Source organism: Aptenodytes forsteri, unplaced genomic scaffold (genome assembly GCF_000699145.1).
Source record: "Aptenodytes forsteri isolate BGI_AS27 unplaced genomic scaffold, ASM69914v1 Scaffold264, whole genome shotgun sequence".
NCBI lineage: Eukaryota > Metazoa > Chordata > Aves > Sphenisciformes > Spheniscidae > Aptenodytes > Aptenodytes forsteri.
Window position 1 is genome coordinate 941822 of NW_008795936.1, and position 18445 is coordinate 960266.

Below are 18445 nucleotides of genomic sequence, written 5' to 3' on the forward strand. Positions count from 1 at the left end.
CGGGGGAGAGAAGAGGGGATTAAAAGTTGCACTGACATTTTTCTTACGTTTTGGTTTTGCAAACTTAATTTTCTTTAACTGAGCTTTGGGGATGTAATATAAAATACATTGCTCTCCTTCGGTTGTTTCTGTCGGAAGCAGAAGGGGAGATCCTAAAGATCTTGTCTTAGATTAATATTTAACCACTGAATATAAGTTCTATTTGTGACATGAGACTAAATTTTAAAGCTTTTTGATTGTTTAAAGCAAATGTCTTGTAGGTGATCAAAACCTGGTACAAATGGTAGCAGTGCCAAGACTGAGCTTTGAACGTGTCTGGACTAGGACTGTTAGGGCAAGTTAAGAAATTACTGGTCAAGATCCTACAGGTCGAGTAAATGATAAACAAATTCATAAAAGAGGAGGAAATGCAGCAGGAAAACATAAATGCAAAAATATCTATGTAAATCTCCTGTTCAATGTCTGGAACAAAATGTACATCTGTATGCAAATGCTAGGGTTTGAGTACTTTAGGAAGTGCGATACGTCCAGCACTTAATCAACCCTACAGCAAATGTAATGGGTATGCTCTCTCGTAAGCACAACTGTCCTTCGAAAATGTCAAGCATGTCTGGACATGCTGACTTTTCTTTTGGCTGGCTGCTGGAGCTTACTGACCCTAAGAGAATATAGCTGAGTGTCCTGTCTCTATCCTGATACAAAGCTTACTAAAGCAGTGGAATAACACGCTTCCATGAGCTTTAGACCACATCTCTGTTAAAATCACAGGGCCTTGAGGATAGTGAACACGCCTTATAAACTGACTGGAAATACTGAAATCCCAGCCACGTAAATTATGTGCAGTGTGCTGCACTCTGTGCTGCAAAAGTTGCTGGTCTGGCTGCTCTGACTTGCAGTGCATGCAAGACAACTGTCCTGTGCGCACTTAGTACGGCCAGCACGTCCAACTGGCTGCACGAGACGCATGCAATTTCTCTGTGTATGTGTGTGGCAGCTGTTCTTCCAGATGTCTAAGAAGCAGCTGTTTACCTCAAACTCAAAAAAAGCTATGTGCTGTGTAGCATTTCTATACAGGACACAGGATGTGACTGTACAGTATTGAAAAATCGGTATTATAGACTCAGCTGTGACTTAGTGATGTGCCTATTTCTTTGTAGGATGGAGTCTGTCTTCCATGTGACTTGGCAAGATAGGCAGCCATCCCCATTCCCAGGCAAATAAGGTGGTGTCTCCTAAAATATTTTTGCCCAAAGTACCAAAGCTCTTTCTCATAAACCCCATGCATTATTAGCTCTTTTTTCCACTGCCTTCAAGTAAGGCAGTCTGCTATAAGATGTTTTTGTCACGTGGCTTTTAAAATACTTTTAATTTACCATGATTTATGGTACACAGGCAGGATAACCTCACTACATATAATCATGTATCAGTAGCCTTGGTAACTTACTTGAGAACCAACTCTGCTGTACCTTGCAAAACAAGATAGCCTAGGACAAAATGAGAACGTGCTCCTATTTCGTAACTACTGGTATTGATTGCAACCCAGCTCTGTGCTGGGGAGGAACACACAAGGCTGTGAACAGTAAACATTAAGATAAAATTTTTATGGATTGCCAGCACCGTCAGCCCCAACCATTTAAAAATCATGAAATTAAACCTTTAAGGCCATGTATATTTAGGTAAGAATTTAGTACGTTTTATTTTCCTGATGGTTTGGGAGCATTTTTGATTCACATTTTTTCTGGGTTTTTAAAAAATTATTTAGTTTTTGAAAGGAATGCTGAGATTCTCAGGTTATAACCTGAATCCAATTGCTGGGGCGATAAGGAAAAGCACAAACTGTCCAGAAAACTTGGTACGCTGAGTGAGGTGTAGAATACAGTAAACAAAACTGTCCAGCCTGTTGCTTAACTCAAGCTCTATAGGTGCAGTGGTTGATGAACTGGTGTATATTCAGACTTGTGTTTATGAAGGACTAGATTAGCCTAGCTATAAATGCTGTGCTGTGTGCAGCTATAGGGTGATTATAGCTAAGTGAGCCAAGTAGCATCAGTGTTAGATTGGAGTCCCTTACCAGCACCACTACCTCGTTTGGAAACAGAACTGTATATATTTTTGTCATGTGGTGTGGAGATGTGTATCATGTTTATACGGATTTGCTGTTCAATGCTGACAATGCTATAGGAAATGCTAAAGAGTCCTGTCTCTATTAAAATTAGACTGAGTTAAGGCAAACAGTTGAAGCACAAGTATTTTCCAGCTATACTCAACTTAATTCCTTTTGTGTTAATTTAGCTCAAATAAGAGCAGCCATGATTCAGACACTCAGTAGGAATGACGGATTCTGAGAACCCTCTCGGGAAGAGGTCAAACACTACTTTCATGGTTTGGTTTTGTTTTCTTTTAAACAATGCTATTTAGATAACTATCCATTACTTTGTGAACTTCCCTTAACTGAGTCACCATTCTCGGTGACCCTGCACCGGTTTAGCCAGGGTCCTAACCACGCCTTCCTCAAATTTATGGCTGCTGGAGGCTGTGTGGGATCTGTGACCTTGGACAGAGTCCCCAGACAGTCTCTGCTGTGCCCTTGGTGATGTTCTCCTTTATTCCTCTCAGCTCACCCTCCTGTCCTGAGCCAAGGAGCAAGGAAAAGGAAGCTGCCTGGCTGGAAAGCAGCGGCACTGGCGGTGGTATCTGGCTGGGACTGCAAATGTGTTGAGGCAGGTGGCTGGACGCTAGGCTAGGGCAGACCCAATATGGAAGTGACAAGGAGAGCTGCTCTAGTTCTGAGGCTGGAAGGACGTTTTAGTCTGAAGGGTTTTACCTGGCAAAGAGTTGGAGTTTAGAAAGAGGACACTGAGCAAAAGAAACAGGAGGCTTTGAGGTTGGTGGCACTGATGCCAGACGAGAAGATCATGGCTAAGAAGCTCAGAGGCTGTGCTTACAACCTGCTGGAGCAGCAGTTTGGATATGGTCAGGTTTGATCAGGTCAGAGCAGTACCAGGCAGCAAATACTGCCTGAGGGTGTGGTGTTCCCCCTAGGCAATGTACTATTATTTTAGTGAACTTCAGCAAGCCCCATCCAGCTCAGAACTGGGCACAACAGCTGCCCCAAACTGGGTTGGCTGTGCCCAGGGTTTCGTACTGCTGGACCTGGAGGCAGCAAACAGCAAAATACTGAGTGATAATGCCAGTTAGGTTCCCAACTTTGTAGTGCAGCAATAATAAAGCTATCTTAATATAGGGGCTTGGTATCTTAGTAATATTTCTGGAGAAATGAGTACAGCTCCTTGCAGGCACTTTGATACAATGCCATCATCAGTGTCTGGTTATTCCAAATAAAGTTTTAAAGCTTTGTATTGTGCTGAAAGCATGAGGAGTTCATTACAGAAAAAAAACCCAGTCTGTGCAAATTTTGGTCTGCAAGAGAGGAATTCAAGTATTGTTTGCAAGCAGTAGAAGGGGGCCTAGTGTCGGAGTACAAATAACATTAATATTGGCCTAAACGCTGCTGAGGTGATCCGATTACTTTGTGGGGCTGAATCCTGCCCTCTTCAAAGCACCCCTTCGGGTGCCCGACCCTCGCCGGGGAGACCCCGGGCCGGCGGCGCAGCCTGGCCCGGTGGGAAGGGGCGCCCGGGCCTCGCACCAGCGAACAAGGCCCGGCGGAACCGGTTATACCGCGTTTGTACCGGCAGGTGTTTCCCTCTGGGGTATGTGGAACGGGGGGGTGGTGTATTATTGGCCTGGCCCTGGGAAGGGGCGCCCGGGCCTCGCACCAGCGAACAAGGCCCGGCGGAACCGGTTATACCGCGTTACCGGCAGGTGTTTCCCTCTGGGGTATGTTGTACGGGGGGGTGGTGTATTATTTACCCCCTTAAGCAGGGTTTTCGCCCAGGCACCTGCGGCCCCTTGCCCCGCCTGGCCCCCGCGCCCCGCACTACTGGGTGGGGGTGGCGATCCCCTCCCCGGAGCTGCTTCAGGACTGGGAAGAAAGTGAGTTTTATTTTTATTTTTCTTTGTTTTATTCTTATTTTTTCTTTTCCTCCCAATGGGTCGTCCCAGTTGCATTCACATTTTTCCTCTATTTATTTTTTTCTTTTTTCTTTCTCTGAGTACCTATTGAGGCAAGTTTCTAGTGGTTTTCCATTCCCTTACCACTTAAAACCCAGTTTATTATTATTTTTTTCCCTCGCAACAGCTGGAAACCTGCCTCGTGCATTTGTATTTCCTCCATCAGTTGCATCTCCAAATCAAGCACATCTGTACGCCAAGGGCAGCTGGGAAGCAACCGCCGAGACTGGGGATATCTGTCTCTGTCTTACCTATTGGTGCTTCATCACTCCTAGCAGGATTTGCTTGAGTATTTTGCTTCCTTTTAAAAAAAAAAAAAAAAAAAAAAAAAAAATCAGTAATGGGGGAAATGGGAGCAGGTTGTGATGTAGCCTGTAAAATCACACCCGTAACTTCTGAGCCCTGGTTTGGTAGGAGGCTGGCTTCGAGGGTAATACAGCTGTTTTGCCTCCTTGTAAATGATGTCTAGCTGGCAGCGAAGTTAGTGTTTTTAAAAATAATTTTTTTAATTTATTGCCTGCGTGCAGAGTGAGAAGCATCTGTTGCACAACATTAAAAGGCTCCTTTTTTAAAAGGGGAAAAATCAAAGCTAGCAAGACAGGATTATAACACATCACATGTTTTTGGGGAAAAAATGCGCTCCTCCACAGAGTGGGTGGGGAAGGGAAAGAGCAAGAAGTTTGGGACAATGAGTGTTTTGCTAGCAATCGTGTTTTTTTGCTATAAATCTCTGGGTGTCTGTGTTCCTTTGCCTTTTTTTTTTTCTCCACTGAAGTCCCAGCTCATATAATTAGGTGAGACTCTTGGCTATTGAGTTTTCACATAAAGTTCCTAGCCCCCATGGTTTTGGATGAAAAGCTTAAAAATATGAACCTTGAAGGATCAAGACAGTAATAAAAAGCATTGAAGGTGTATTATTTTTTGAGCTGTACCATGGCTATGCCCATTGCATGATTTCTTTTGGTGTATTGGATTGGTGGTGTGGGTTTTGGGTTTGTTTTTTTTTTTTTAGGAGTAAGCAAGCTTGAGTACCTGTTGTTTTTTCTTTGGGGAAGGTTGGAAAATGGTGTAAAATCAGCTTGTAATTAACTGTGTTAACGTGAAAGTGGTTCTTCGTGCTGGCGTGGCTTACATCAGAAATTTGACTGCTTCCTTTCAATGCCTGATCCTCATCCATCTGCAGGTTGGGGAGGGAGTTCTCAAAAGCATGAAGTAACTTGTGTTTTGTTCTTATTTAATGCCTTAACTGAGTCTTCACAGCCTGGATGGGAACCTCACATTTTTATTTCCATTAATGCGGGCATTTGTACATCACTTTTTTGCCAAACTATTTTGCCGAACTATTTTTTTTCAGCCAAGACTTTTACCCGCAGAGTTCCAGCAGTACTGTCTCCATCAGTGCGTACGGTTTTAAGGACCAATTTGCCCATAACCCCTAAGTAACACACCTTTCCCATAGACCTCAAGATACCATTCCCAAATCTCTAGGAGAAAGGGAGTAACGCTTGCAATTCAGTAAGTAAATTCAGGAATTGGAGTCAGAATAGAAAATGACTAGTTCTTTTGTTCTGCAATGCATCACTCAAAAATAGCTTCTAAAATTAATAGCTAAGCAACCCATTGCATGTGTTTTGTGTCATGGTTGAACCCTGGCCGGCAACTGAGCACCACACAGCCACTCGCTCACTCCCCCCTGGCGAGATGGGGGAGAGAATCAGAAGAGTAAAAGTGAGGAAACTCGTGGATTGAGGTAAGAACAGTTCAATAATTGAAATAAAATAAAGTAAAATAGTAATAGTAGTAATAATAATAAAATATACAAAGCAAGTGATGCACAGTGCAGTTGCTCACCACCTGTTGACCGATGCCCAGCCAGTCCCCGAGCAGCGGCCCCCCCGGCCAGCTTTCCCCAGCTTATGTACTGAGCATGACGTCACATGGTGTGGAATGTCCCTTTGGCCAGTTTGGGTCAGCTGTCCTGGCTGTGCCCCCTCCCAGCTTCTTGTGCACCTCCAGCCTTCTCAGTCGGTAGAGCATGGGAAGCTGAAAAGTCCTTGACTAGCGTAAGCACTACTTAACATGCTGATGTTTTAGTTGTTGCTATCAATGTTGTTCTCAACCTAAATCCAAAACACAGCACTGTACCAGCTACTAGGAACAAAATTTACTCTATCCCAGCCGAAACCAGGACAGTTTGAGACAAAAAAGTAGGAAGCTTTCTGAAGCAACTGAAACGAGAGCAACAAGATTGCTTGATACGATGTGGATGTTACTTATTAATCTGAATTTATTGCTCTCTGTTGGCACCTTAGTGCCGCAGTGCAAAGGATGGTCTTTACTGTGCTAGAAACTGTATTAAAGATGAAGTAATGCCCATTGCTCTCTTTCCCTCCTCCACCCCACCCCCCAAAAAAAAGTTGGAGGAAAGCAAACGTCTTCCTTTTAAAAATGGGAAATTAAGCCACAAAAAAGTGATGTGTGTGAGAGCGTGCAGGGAGCCTGTGCATGAGCTGAGGGGCTTTTTATTTTCATCAGTTTGTAGGGAACTTGAAAAAAACAATGAATTGTGTTGCTGGGAAAAGTCATGCAGTAAAATTAATTATGAAATAAGCAGAGTTGATTTTTTTTTTTCATGGGAAAGGAGCCTGCTTTGTAGCTGAAATGGGAGTAGCATAGGACTGAAAATAAGTAATTGGTTTAGTCTAAGAAAATAGACATTTATAAACAGAAACTGGGCAATGTGAGATGTTCTGGTTTGCTGTAGGTTTCCAGTTGAATCCTTGAGGTTTCAAGTAATTTGAATTGAGAGGATGCAGGTTTGCCTGGGCTGCTCAGACAGTGCTAGGACTGCCCTGTGATATATTTTCTGCTGTGGCTGCATCTACGCTTTGGGTTTGTCTCAGCCACGCTCCATCCCCACCTCCAGCTGTCTTCTCCTCTTCTTTCCTTTATCTCCCTTCTCATCTCTTCCCCTGGAGCACCGCAGCCTGAATTGCAGCTGAGGTCCAGCGGACCACTGGCGGTCAGTCAACACCGTGAAGTAACTCAGTCTTTCCAGCCCAGGATCACGCATCTCCGATAATCCCTACAGGCACCAAACCATCGGAGATCTCTAGGTACCAGCAGAGATTAAAGGGATTTGTAGCTGTTATTCCACACGTTGTATATTTTTTGTATAGTGTCGATAGTGACTTCCTCATCCAGATCATGTTGCATTAAAAAATAAAACTGTGTTATTTAATCTATCCAGCAGGAATAGGTGATGGGTTTTATACAGTGTGTTCCTTTTGGCATCTGTAATTCCTAAGGCTCTTGCAAACACAAGTTTAAAAGTTCTGCTGCCTTGGAAACTAGGTGCCATCATTTTTCAAAAGTCTTTTATTACAAGCTTAAGAGGCGACTAGTGAGCTTACAAGGGGATAACGTATAAAACTGGAGGACTTGATTCCTCTAAACGCAGGTCCCTGGCAAAGAGCTTAGTGCACCTGTCTCTTATTGAGTAGGGGCTTAAGTAAAGCAAGGAACATAATAGGAAAAATGTTCTGCCTTTGCAACTCATATTTCAAAGCACTTACAAAGGTCTGGATTGTCCCTCAAGGCACAGGATGGAAGGCAGAGTGGTGTGGTGTGGTGTTTTGTTTTTTTTTTTTTTTTGCGGGTTGCTGGCCCAAAAAGCATGCAAAGGGAGAGGCTGTGGGTCAGGGCTTTCTCCATCATGTGGGTTGGATGAGCTGAGGCTTTGGGCCACTGCTTGGGAGTCAAGGATCCTGTTGCTTGTTTAGCCATGGGGACAGGCGTGAGGTATCTGTGCTGCACCTCCCTGGGGTGTAGGATGTGATGTGCTCTACGAGGCATCTCTTGCTGACATGAGGGGTTGTTGAAGAGGCCCGTTTGCATGCTACTAGTGAGCTGGATTTTGCTGGATGTCTTGCACTGAAAAACCACCTTGCCCTGTAGCCCTACCCCAGAGCGTCGGTGTCCCTCTTGTTCTGGAGGGCTCGACATAGGAGCTGTCCTGCAAGGGACAGTGGCTGTGACAGCACTTGGAGCAGGGCAGCTGTTCCCAAATGAGGACCTGGTTGCAATTGAGTTGCACAGTAGACCTGTGAGTCCAGGAAAGTGAGAAGTAGGACCTCTGACAGGCAAGCCTGGGGAGATGTTGCTCAGGGCTTCCTTGCAGATGAGTGTTTCATTTTCCTTTAGCTTGGATTAAAGTGTGTAAAGGAGCTCTGGGTGGCTCTTCTCTGCAAGCTTGGGGACTTAGGTCTGCCTTGTGGCTTCAGTGCTGGCTTCCAGCTCACGCTGACACCCAGGAGGGATGGCTCTGCCAGCTGGGCTGTGCTGACCAGTTCATTTAGCCTTGCAATCAGTCACTGAGCTATTTTGCCAGTTAACATTTACTACCGGATCTACAGGAGGTTTGCTGCTTACTTCAAGGCTAAGCGAAGGGGATTTGTCAGTAGTCAGGTCTATTAGACTTTGATATAGCACCAGTGTGTTCATCAGGCCTGAGCGTGGTACATGGAGGAGGAGGATTGGAGCAGAATTAGAAGGTATAAAGTTCAAATCTAATTTGAAGAATTTTCCCTCTATCACTTAAATGTGGGAAATGTTCCTGTGGTTTCAGGTATAAAATGTCATACTTCATAAGGAGCGTGCGTTTTAAATCTCAGCCAGATATTAAACGCCATGCCAGACTCCACTTCTCTCTTTGTTAAAAAGTAAAACCCTAAATCAGCTCTCCTGAAATAATGTTGTTCAATAATATTAAAGCTTTTAAAGAAGCTGGTTCAAATAGTATCAGCTCTCTATCATTAGGAAACATCAGGGAGTGCATTGATTTTATTCTGTATTGACAATTGTTCATTGCTATTCAGCTATTTAATTATCTAGGATGCTGTTCTTAAAGATGCCTGCTGGCATAAATCTTGCAGTTGATACAGATTGATAATTAACATGCACCAGATGGGTTTTTTTGGTGAGAAAGAAATAGAAAAAGGAATCAGACTCAGGATTCTGGCAATTATCCAAGTAATTTGTTAGCAGAGGTTTTAGAAAACTGGTTGGCTTGAACATTTGGCTTCAGCTAGAAAATTTGTAATAAATTAACACAAACGCTGTGTCAAGCTTTAGTCACTTAGGAGGGCAAAGGTTGAGTCTATATTATTCTGCAAAACAAATATTGGAAATAAGTAGCATTTCTTTTGGTTGTGTAATGTAAAGATGTATTCAATGTCACATGTGAAATGGCACTTCTGGACAGACCCATTTCAGTTCTTTTAAGATATACAGATCTTCTAACCATTACTCGCTTTACAGGCTCACCAGTCAGCAATTCAAAATATAGGGTAGAGAAGACCATGAGTAAGGGGCAGGGGAGGCAGCTCAACCCTTCAGGGGTCAAGTCTGGATCAGGAAGATCCCCTTCCAGACCCACTGTGTGATTGAAGGGAAGCGTTTGAGCTCTGGGACTTGATGTCTTTAAATCAGCATCTGAGAGTGACTTGGGCCTAAAGGAGAAGGGGATGTTAGCCATCTGCTTTAGCAGTTCATTGCCCAGAAGAGGAGAAGTTCGTCTGTTATTCGTGCACATAGGCTGTTGTTTCATTGTGTTTTGTTTTGTTTTCTCTCCCACTCTCCAGTAGAGCACCTCTTGGGTTAATGCTCTTTGATTCAGCTCAAAAGTAAGGAAGTCAAACTCCTTGAGAGGCTGAGCAACTCAGCTCTCATTTCCCCAGGTTTCTGTGCAGGGGCTCTAGCTGGTGTGTTTTGAAGGCTTCCAGAAGCAAAACTATTAAAGCAGGGAAGGGGGGATATGATGGGAGGGAATACTTAATTTTGCTGGACATAAGGATGACCTGAGTCACAAAACATTAGTCTGGAAGGAGGAGATACCTTGGAGCTTTCCAAGTCGTTCTTGAGGATGGTGAGAAATGTTCTAAAGGTTCCATTTGTGCTGCCTATGGAGGGAAAGAGGTTCCTCCAGAGGGTATCTGGGGAGAGGACCCTCTGTGTCTTCTCTAAGCTGTGGAAGAGCCTCTCTTACTCTGCTGGCCATCAGGATCCAACCTTAAGTGCTGAAGGCTAAGATGGATGAGCAATTTCCACGATCCCTCCCCCATAATTGCCTGTCTCTTTGTGTTTAGGCTCTAAGGACGTTATATCCAGTATGTGGGGACTCAGTTTCCATCTGGAGTGTCCCAGGATGAGTTAGGTTCAAATGATGTGGTTGCATGAATGAAGCAAAACCAACAACTTATGCCTGGCTAATTCATGAGTAGCAGCAAGAGCTCAAGGGTTAATGATGTCCCACCTAGAGCTGAGGGAACAATACAAGCCAAGCGCCTGGCCTCCCTTCCACGTTGCACGTGCGTCACTTCTGCATGGAAATGAGTGTGAAACTTCTTATTTTATTTTTTTTTTCCTCCTCCCACTTCAACTTCTAGTGCTATAAATAAACGGCGCAGTGTGAGAGAAAAATGAATAACAAGGGGCTGTAGTTTTTTAGGTGCCTGTGGCAGGATGTTTTCTTGATTATCCTGTTTCTTGTAAACACCACGATGGCTTTTGTAGCCCAGATGTAGAGGCAGCCTGGGTTCATTGTTCGAACACCTGCTGTCCTTTCAAATGGACCCAGTGCAGCCCATTGATAAAATTCAGACTCAGAAACCTGCAGCACCGAACACCTGGTCCTTTCAAATGGACCCAGTGCAGCCCATTGATAAAATTCAGACTCAGAAACCTGCAGCACCAGGCTGAGCTCTTATAGATAGCTAAAAAAAAAAAAAATAAATCCTTGAGGATCTGACATCCGCCCTGTTTTTTTTTTTCTCCATTATATTTTATTGGGAGGGGAAGGGAAGCTCAAGATTTTTTTTTTTTCCCCCCTGCTCTTGTTCTCACAATAGCAATGAAAACAATACCTCTCTGGCTTCGAGGTGGTAAACGGTGAGAAATAACAACAATAGCTCATTTTGCAAGGATGCAGACAAATTTATGAATGAAACCGGTGGCTGTGATTTAGTTTCCAGGTCTGTCTCTGCTTTTGGTATGATGAGATGAAATAATAAAGCCAGAGAAAAAAAACAGTTCGTAACTATTGTGGGGTTATAGCTGGAAGCGAGCATAGGGAAAGATTTTGTCTGAGTTGGAGAAGGGTAGCACGGGGTTTCTCTGCTTCCTGCATCAAGATCAAAGCACAAAACAGGTGAATTTGCTCAAACAGAGGCTTTGCAGTATTTTCTTTGTCTGGCATTAGCATATGGTGGTGTAACATCTTTGAGACTGCAGTTAGAGCTCTTAGGTTGGCCACGTTGGGTAAATGAAGTCAGGTAGACCCTCGCTGGCACAGGACTGCTTTACAAGGTGCACAATAATACCACCACCCCCTTTACAGGGGTAAAAGTTAGACCAAAGGCACCAAGTACACTTGTTTCTGCAGGTAGAGGTCAGTTATGCACCTTCTACGCACCTGAATGTTTCTTTGGTTGGGAATTGAGGGCTAAAACCTGCTTTTTGGTGAGGTCTCTTTGTGGAGAGGAGGCCCTCCCAGGCTCTGGAGTGAGAGGTCAGAGAGATGAGGTGGTCAGTCAGGGCAACATGTGGGTTAGCAGCCTCTTCTCAGATAGGAGACTTGTTTTCCACGGCGGTGTTCAGAGCAGGAGAGATTTTTCTTGTGTTAAGGTCTCTTGCATACTTCCCCGCTCCTCATGTGTCCCCCACCTGTGCCTTTGGCTGCACGAGCAGAGGAGGCGTGCTGTGATTTATTTACCACTGCTTTGAGCAGGGGATTGGACCAGGTGGCCTCCAAAGGTCCCTTCCAACCTAAATTATTGTATATTTATCTTGCCAAGAGAGTCAGATGCCAACATTGACTCCCTTACAAAGGCACTTAATGGGTCAAAGGCTTTCTCCCCCCCACCTCTGAAAATGAGATCTGGGACTGTAAAGGAAGCAGTTCAGCCCAAAAATAATCATTTTGCCTGAGACAGGTGAAATCAGGTAGCCAGACCTGTGTGTGTTGTGGCTTCATCCTGCTGAACAGATGTGGGCAGCCCCAGATGTTGTGCAGAGTGGAGGGCAGGGTTTGAAGGACTTCTTGCTCAGAGCATTCCACGTGTCCTCCTGCACTCCCTGGGCTGTTAGGGGTGCTCTAGGAGAAGAGGATACTCGTCCACCCGTGGGATGAAGCCGTGGAGGGACCCATAGGCTGTTGGGGAGTGGGCCTGTCCTGCTCTCACTCCTCGGCCCCCAGCCTCCGAGTGGGGTCCCAGGGAGGGAAGCGCCTAAGGATAAACATTTGTGCAAACCGCCCTTTGCATCTGCCTTTAAGCCACATGCAAAAAAATGCAGAGCAGCATGTTGTCATATGTTGATGTCTGCGTGTGAGAGGAGCACACCCTGTCCCTGGACTGTGGAGCAAGCAGCATGTAGTTTGTGTGTTGTTATCTGGCTGCGGGAGGGTGCCACCACATAGGCACAGCGGGCAGGAAGGCAGGCACGAGCTGACCTTTGCTGGAGCATGAGATGCACAGGGACCCTCCCAGGCTGGAGATGGGACACGATAACCTCTCAACAGCCAGCACCTGGGAGGAATTTGTCTCTTAAAACCAATTATATCTGCAGACTGAACTCTTTTGTACTCCTTTCAGGACGTGGCTCTGTCATTGTGAAGTCCTGTGTGTGTAGCCTTTCCTTTTTTACCGGGTGTTTTGGTTGGTTTGAACTTGCTTTTTAATGGCCATGTTTAAGAGCAAGATAGCAAGAAGTTGGAAGGTGCTTAATGTTCTCAGCTTTCTTATGCTTTCTGAGAAAATGCCTGTTTTCTGATATCATCTCGTATGGCACGATGTCAGAGCTTTGCTACATTCACTAAAAAAGCTGCACTAACCATGTGAAATGCTTACATGAATGTTTTTAGCTTGCATGGGGAGGTGTCCTTGATGACCTTTCACGGTAATTACAGCAGTTAGATGTTTGCCCCAGGCAAACCTCTCTCTAGGTCTTCAGTGTTGTGCACTTAGTTGTTTTGGATTTTCCCTTCCATGTTATTCTGCAAAATAGCGTTGTGTCTTACTAATGTCTTTTCCCCTAAAAGTTATCAATTGCTGTTGGGAGGCAGTGAAAGCTGCTGGGTGTTTTCACAAAGAAACCAAATATGGTTTTAAGGAAGCATTTATACTTCCTATTTGTGTTTTGCTTTTAGACCCTGCCTTCCACGAAACCCTTTTTGCCCAAGAAAAGTAGAGACAATCAGACCAGTATTTCTTTTAAAACGGGTAAGAGATGAAAGATGAACATCCGTGAGCGGCCAGTTTCCTTTCAAGCGATTCTGAGCAAAACTGAAGCCTTTGAAGTGGTTTGCTGCAATTGCAGTTTGCCTTGCTTCCTGCTTCTGCTTTCGGCAGTTCATTTCTTGGGCACACCTCCTAGCATGTCGTGTGTGTTTATAGGCGGTGGGGGAGGTTGGAAGGCCAACAAGAGGCAAGGGGGCTTTAAAACCTTATTTATTTATTTTTCTATTTAGAATGCCGCTAATGAGACATTGTATTTTATTCCTTCCTTACCATCAAGGCACAATATCTCCCCCAGCATCAGCACTGATGGAGGCAGGGAGAGGTACGAAAAAAAATGGGATTAGGAGATTTCATGCTGGGTGAGTCTCCAATTAGGGGTCCAGACTGTGGGCAGTGTTTAAAAAAAACCAAACAAAACAACAACAAAAAACCTCCCAAAAACCCAAACCAAAGAAAACCTTGTTTAGTCTGCAGTTGGTAGCTGGTGGTTGCCCTTAGTGTGAGCCCTGGGTGCCGAGCTGGAAAGTGGGGTGTGCTCCTTCTCAAGCTGGAGTGTTGGGAGTATAGCTCTATCGCAGCTGCGAGATTGATGGAGCCAAAGCAGAGGGAAATGTGTGCTGAAGAGATTGTCTCAGTGCCAGAGGGCGAGATGCAAGGGCAGAGCTGCTCTTTCCCCACACCCATGCTTGCAGGGACGTTCGTCTTGATTGCCAGGTCCTTCCTTCTGCTGCCTGTTGCTATTTCTGGACTGTTGGCTGCCCTGCGGTTGTGCTGGTGGAGCTGTCTGTGGGAGCTTGGGATGCGCTGGGTGAGGATGAAGGAAGATTAAGATGGCTTTGGAGCCATGGCCTGGGGCACTGCTGGATGGTTGGTATGTAGTGAGTGAATGATGAAGGCCGAAGACATCACTGCCCCACCAGCTGTCTGGCCACATCCATGGGAGTGGGAAGGACCTATTGAGCTGCTCCTGGCCTAATTAAATAAATGTGTTCTCAGACCAGTACTCCACCAGCTCAGTGAAAAGCTGTGACTTGCAGCAAGGCTGTGGCTTTGTATCATCGTGGTCATGCCAGCTCCTCCAGTGGTGCAAACTAAGTTGTTGCCTTTGGTGCCCACTGTACTCCATCTATTTACACCAGTGGAGGAGCTGAATGCCTGAGTTTTGCTTGGCGGCTGTTTCAGAGCAAGATGCTGTTCTCTTTGCTTGATCAGCTTGCGTGTTAATGTATCTGTTAATTTAATGTAATCTGACACTGGGCTCTTGTAAAGACTCCTCCTGCTGTTGAAGGTGGTGATGGAGACCCTCGCTGGAGTGAGCGAAGAAGCAGCCTGTGCGAGATCAGAGGGCGGGTGGGGTCTGGGCGCATCTGAGCCATGCAAAACACTGGATGGTGAAGATCTGTCAGCTCTCTGATGTCCTTGTGTGTGTGTGGAGTCACGTCAGTGGTGATGGTCTCATACTGGTCTCACGTCTCCTTGTGTGACTGTAGCCAGGAAATGTACCTTCTGGCAAGGCTTCTTGTCCAGGTCTTCAGTCTCCCACAGTAGAGTACCTTGGTCCTGGGCACATGTAGTGTTTGGACAGGTTGTGGACCAGCATGTTCCTGCACTGGAGGAGAGGAGGTCCCATAACGAGAGGAGAGGGGGCCGCAAGAAATGGCAAATGCCTAAATTTTGGGTGCTGCATCACAGGGAAGGGAGACCAGGCTGAGGCGGTGACGTCTCCCTCTTGATGTGTGAAATGCAGCAGGTTTGTATCAGTAGCATGGGTTTCTGGCTCTTGAGCTGCAGCTTGGTTAGATGGGGCTCCCTCACTGAATCACGTGTCTCATGAGCAAGGTCCTGGGTTTAATTAAAGCCTTAGTTTAGTTTTGGACCATTTAAAATGCACTGGTAAAGAGCAGCCTTGATGCTAGCTTTCCCATTGGCTTGTGGTGTATGCTATTTCCATGCGGATGGTACCTCCGGGCTCCGGTGCTGGTGCGATGCGCCATCCCATCCCAGCACGAAAGGACTGCTTGTGTCCTAAGGGCTCAGGCATTAAGCAACCGAGCTTTGGCTCCAAATCCGGAGCTTAGTGAAGAGCACATGGTCCCTAAGAGGAGCAGCTTATATTGCTAAAAATGCCTGGAAAACTGGATAGCAGCTTTTCTCTTTTACCTAGCGCCTGGCCTGAGGAGGAGCAGGATTTAAGCACGTACTTAAATTTCAGCATGTGCTTAAGCGTTGTCCTGAATGGAGACCCTCTTGAGCTTTTGCTGAAGTGCTTTTCTGAAGTGGGGCCAGCAGGCTGTGAAAGTCCTCTCTTGGCATTTCTATCCCACTGTGTATATGCTCATTGCGGCTTGCTGGCTATTTGCCGCAAGGAGAAAATCACTTTATTTAGTTGCAGCTAGCTGAGTAACTGAGAGCAAGCAGGTTAGGAGAGTTGCACGTGAGCTGGGAGTGAGACATCTGACCTTGTCTCTTGTCTGTCTTGTTTCTATGATCCTAATTCTGCTCTAAATTAATTCTTTTGTTTAGCTGCTGTGCTTTTTTTTTTGTCCTTTTTGTTTTCGCATGAATGCTTGTCTCTATATTTAGGTCTGCCGGGGCGGGATGTTATGAATAATTGTTGATTGATATTATTAAACACTAACACGCTTGGCTGTGTTGCACTAATGATGGGGCTTTGGGGATATGCAAATCAATTAATTGCAGTAATTGCTGTAATAGCTGTTTTGGAGGATGCCGTTGAAGAGCCCTTGGGAGGGCAGACAAAGAGGGAGACATTTGGAAGCACGAAGGAGAAGGGGTGCTTGAGAGTCATTGGAGATAGCTCATTCAAGATGTTGATTTGTAAAGTTGGGTTTGTTTTGCTCTCCAAAACCCACTTGCACCAAATTCTCTCTTGCTTTGTTTCAGAGTTACCCCAGTGTGGCTACTCCTGGACTTTTCCCAGGGCCCCTTCTACTGAGGTGGAGCTGAAGAAGCTCACAGGTGAGACAGCCTTTTCCAGGTAACCTCTTGGCTTAGAAATATGGGAGACCTCCTTGGAAAACACTCGAGGAAAAGAAATGTTTCCAATATTAGACCTCTGTGTCACCTTGTACTGAACGGTTTTGGTTTGCCAGCTGATTCTCATTCATGACAAGGCTTTTCCCCCTTTTGTGGCAACATCATGGGGCCTCACAGTGGGCATGGAAGGGACATGAGATGCCTCGGGAACTGTTGTGGGGAGGTGGTGGAGGGAATGGGATTCGGGTATTGTGAGGATGGGGAGGAAAACGTCTCTTTTCGCTTCTTCCCCATCCTATACATGCTCTCCCTGCCTTTGTATATTATTGTATATTCTTTTGTCTGGGTTTCTATATGCAGTGTACTTTAGTCTCTGTGCTCTGGGGTGACTGTTCAATGTGGTGCACAGATGGTGCTCCAGAAATCCTGTTATTTGCTAATGGGATTTTGTGCAAAGCGTTTCCACTGTTCTTTTCAACAGTCTGCATGTTTGTGTAAATATGCCCAGACCCTCATCTTGCTGAAACACCCTCTACCGTGCAGCCAAGAACACGGCTTTATTTTTTATTTATCTGTTTTTTAATTCCCAAGAAGGATGTTCCCAGCTTCTGTGGGAGGCAGCGGTTGCAGGATCCAGGCAGCACCGAGGTCTGTACCTTCGTGTTGCACGGTGAAGGAGGGTTGGTCCCTGCCAGCTCTGCCAGATGTCACAACCCTGCCAGGTGGCCTGGCCAGATATGTTGGGGCATTCTACTCTCATGCCCTTGTTACCTTGCTGGTGGTCCTGTCCTTACATTTTGCACTGATGTATGGCTGAGATATACTTATCTATTCAGCAGCTTCCCCCCAAGTCCTGCGATGTTTCTGTAATGCAATGTTCAGCTATTATGCAGCTATTCCCCTCTGTGCCCTCCATTCTTCAAGCAGTGCTCAAAATCATAATATAAATAGCAAAAGCCTAGAATATGTTGCTTTTATCACTAGAGGCCTTTCAGAATAGGTTAGACGTGTGCCTGATGGGGATAATACAGTGCTGACTCTTCCACGGGGCATAGAGCTGGACTACCTGACCTCCTGAGGTCTTTTCCAACCCTTATTTTTCCGTCGCTGCGTGACGTTTGCTGCTAGTGTTGAAATCGGTAAGTGGAGCTTTGTTTCGCATCACGCTCGCTGGAGGGAGGTCAGGGCTCAGTGGCCGTCGTGACTAACAGACAGTTACGGGGTGTATGTCAGGAAGTTCCCTGTCCGTCTGCATACTCATATGCTCCTCATCCTGCGAAATGCTCTTCCCCTAAATGCTTCTCAGGCTCTTCTGTGATGGGAAGGTGAGTCATATGAGGGCAGAGGTTCTCCTTTAGCTGGCCAAGGACTCCAGGTGGTTCCTCTGGAGCTGAAAAATCTCATCGCAACCCTGGTTCAGAAAGTACAGGCAGTCCAAGGCAGGAAACCTGCCAAGGACTGTTCCCATTATGCTGTGGTGCCATTGAGCTGGCTGATTCGGGATCAGGGGCTGGCAATGGCTTGCTGACTAGGCAAAGGAGAACCAGCTGTGGGATACTGCTACATGCAGATATAGGATTGACACTTACAGCCCCACTGTGCTTCTCTGAACATCCAGGACTGTATTGTTCTCTAAAGTGGGGTCCCGGTCACAGGAAACCCTCATCTCTAGCTGTGTGCCTGTGCCAGGGTCCAGCACTGGGCTGGGGAGGTGTGTGAAGAAAATAAGACTTTTTGTCACCTCTGTGGCACCTGGATTGGTCTCCATGTTTTGTTTGGACATCATCGCACCTATTAAGCGTCTGGCCAGCGTGGTGTCTGTCCATCTGTAGTGGTTTTGTGACCGCTTTGTCCAAAATTTAGGGGCCACAGGGGATTCTGGAACACAGCCCTCTGCATCTCGTACCCCTCTTCTAGTGGCACAGTTTGGGAAATAAGATTTTTTTAGGTCTGCAAAAGATGGCAGAGAACCTGCACAGACACTGATCTTCAGCAATGTCCCACTGTGATCTGATGTCCTCTGTGGGGTGGGAACTCTATGGGAAAACAGCTCTTCAGAGATGTTGGCTTTCTGTGCC

The 18445-nt window shown here is 45.7% G+C and overlaps 1 protein-coding gene across 1 annotated transcript in view; it reads right to left on the reverse strand.

Annotated features, from left to right (window-relative positions):
• Nucleotides 1-18153, reverse strand: part of IQCA1 (IQ motif containing with AAA domain 1) — a gene marked incomplete at its 3' end in the record, with an annotated part of 126934 nt that extends 108781 nt beyond the window's left edge. Inside the window, exon 1 of the mRNA XM_019473617.1 lies at nucleotides 17957-18153. Within this exon, the coding sequence (XP_019329162.1) occupies nucleotides 17957-18153 (197 nt within the window). The remainder of the gene's footprint in view (nucleotides 1-17956) is intronic.
• Nucleotides 18154-18445: the final 292 nt, after the last annotated feature.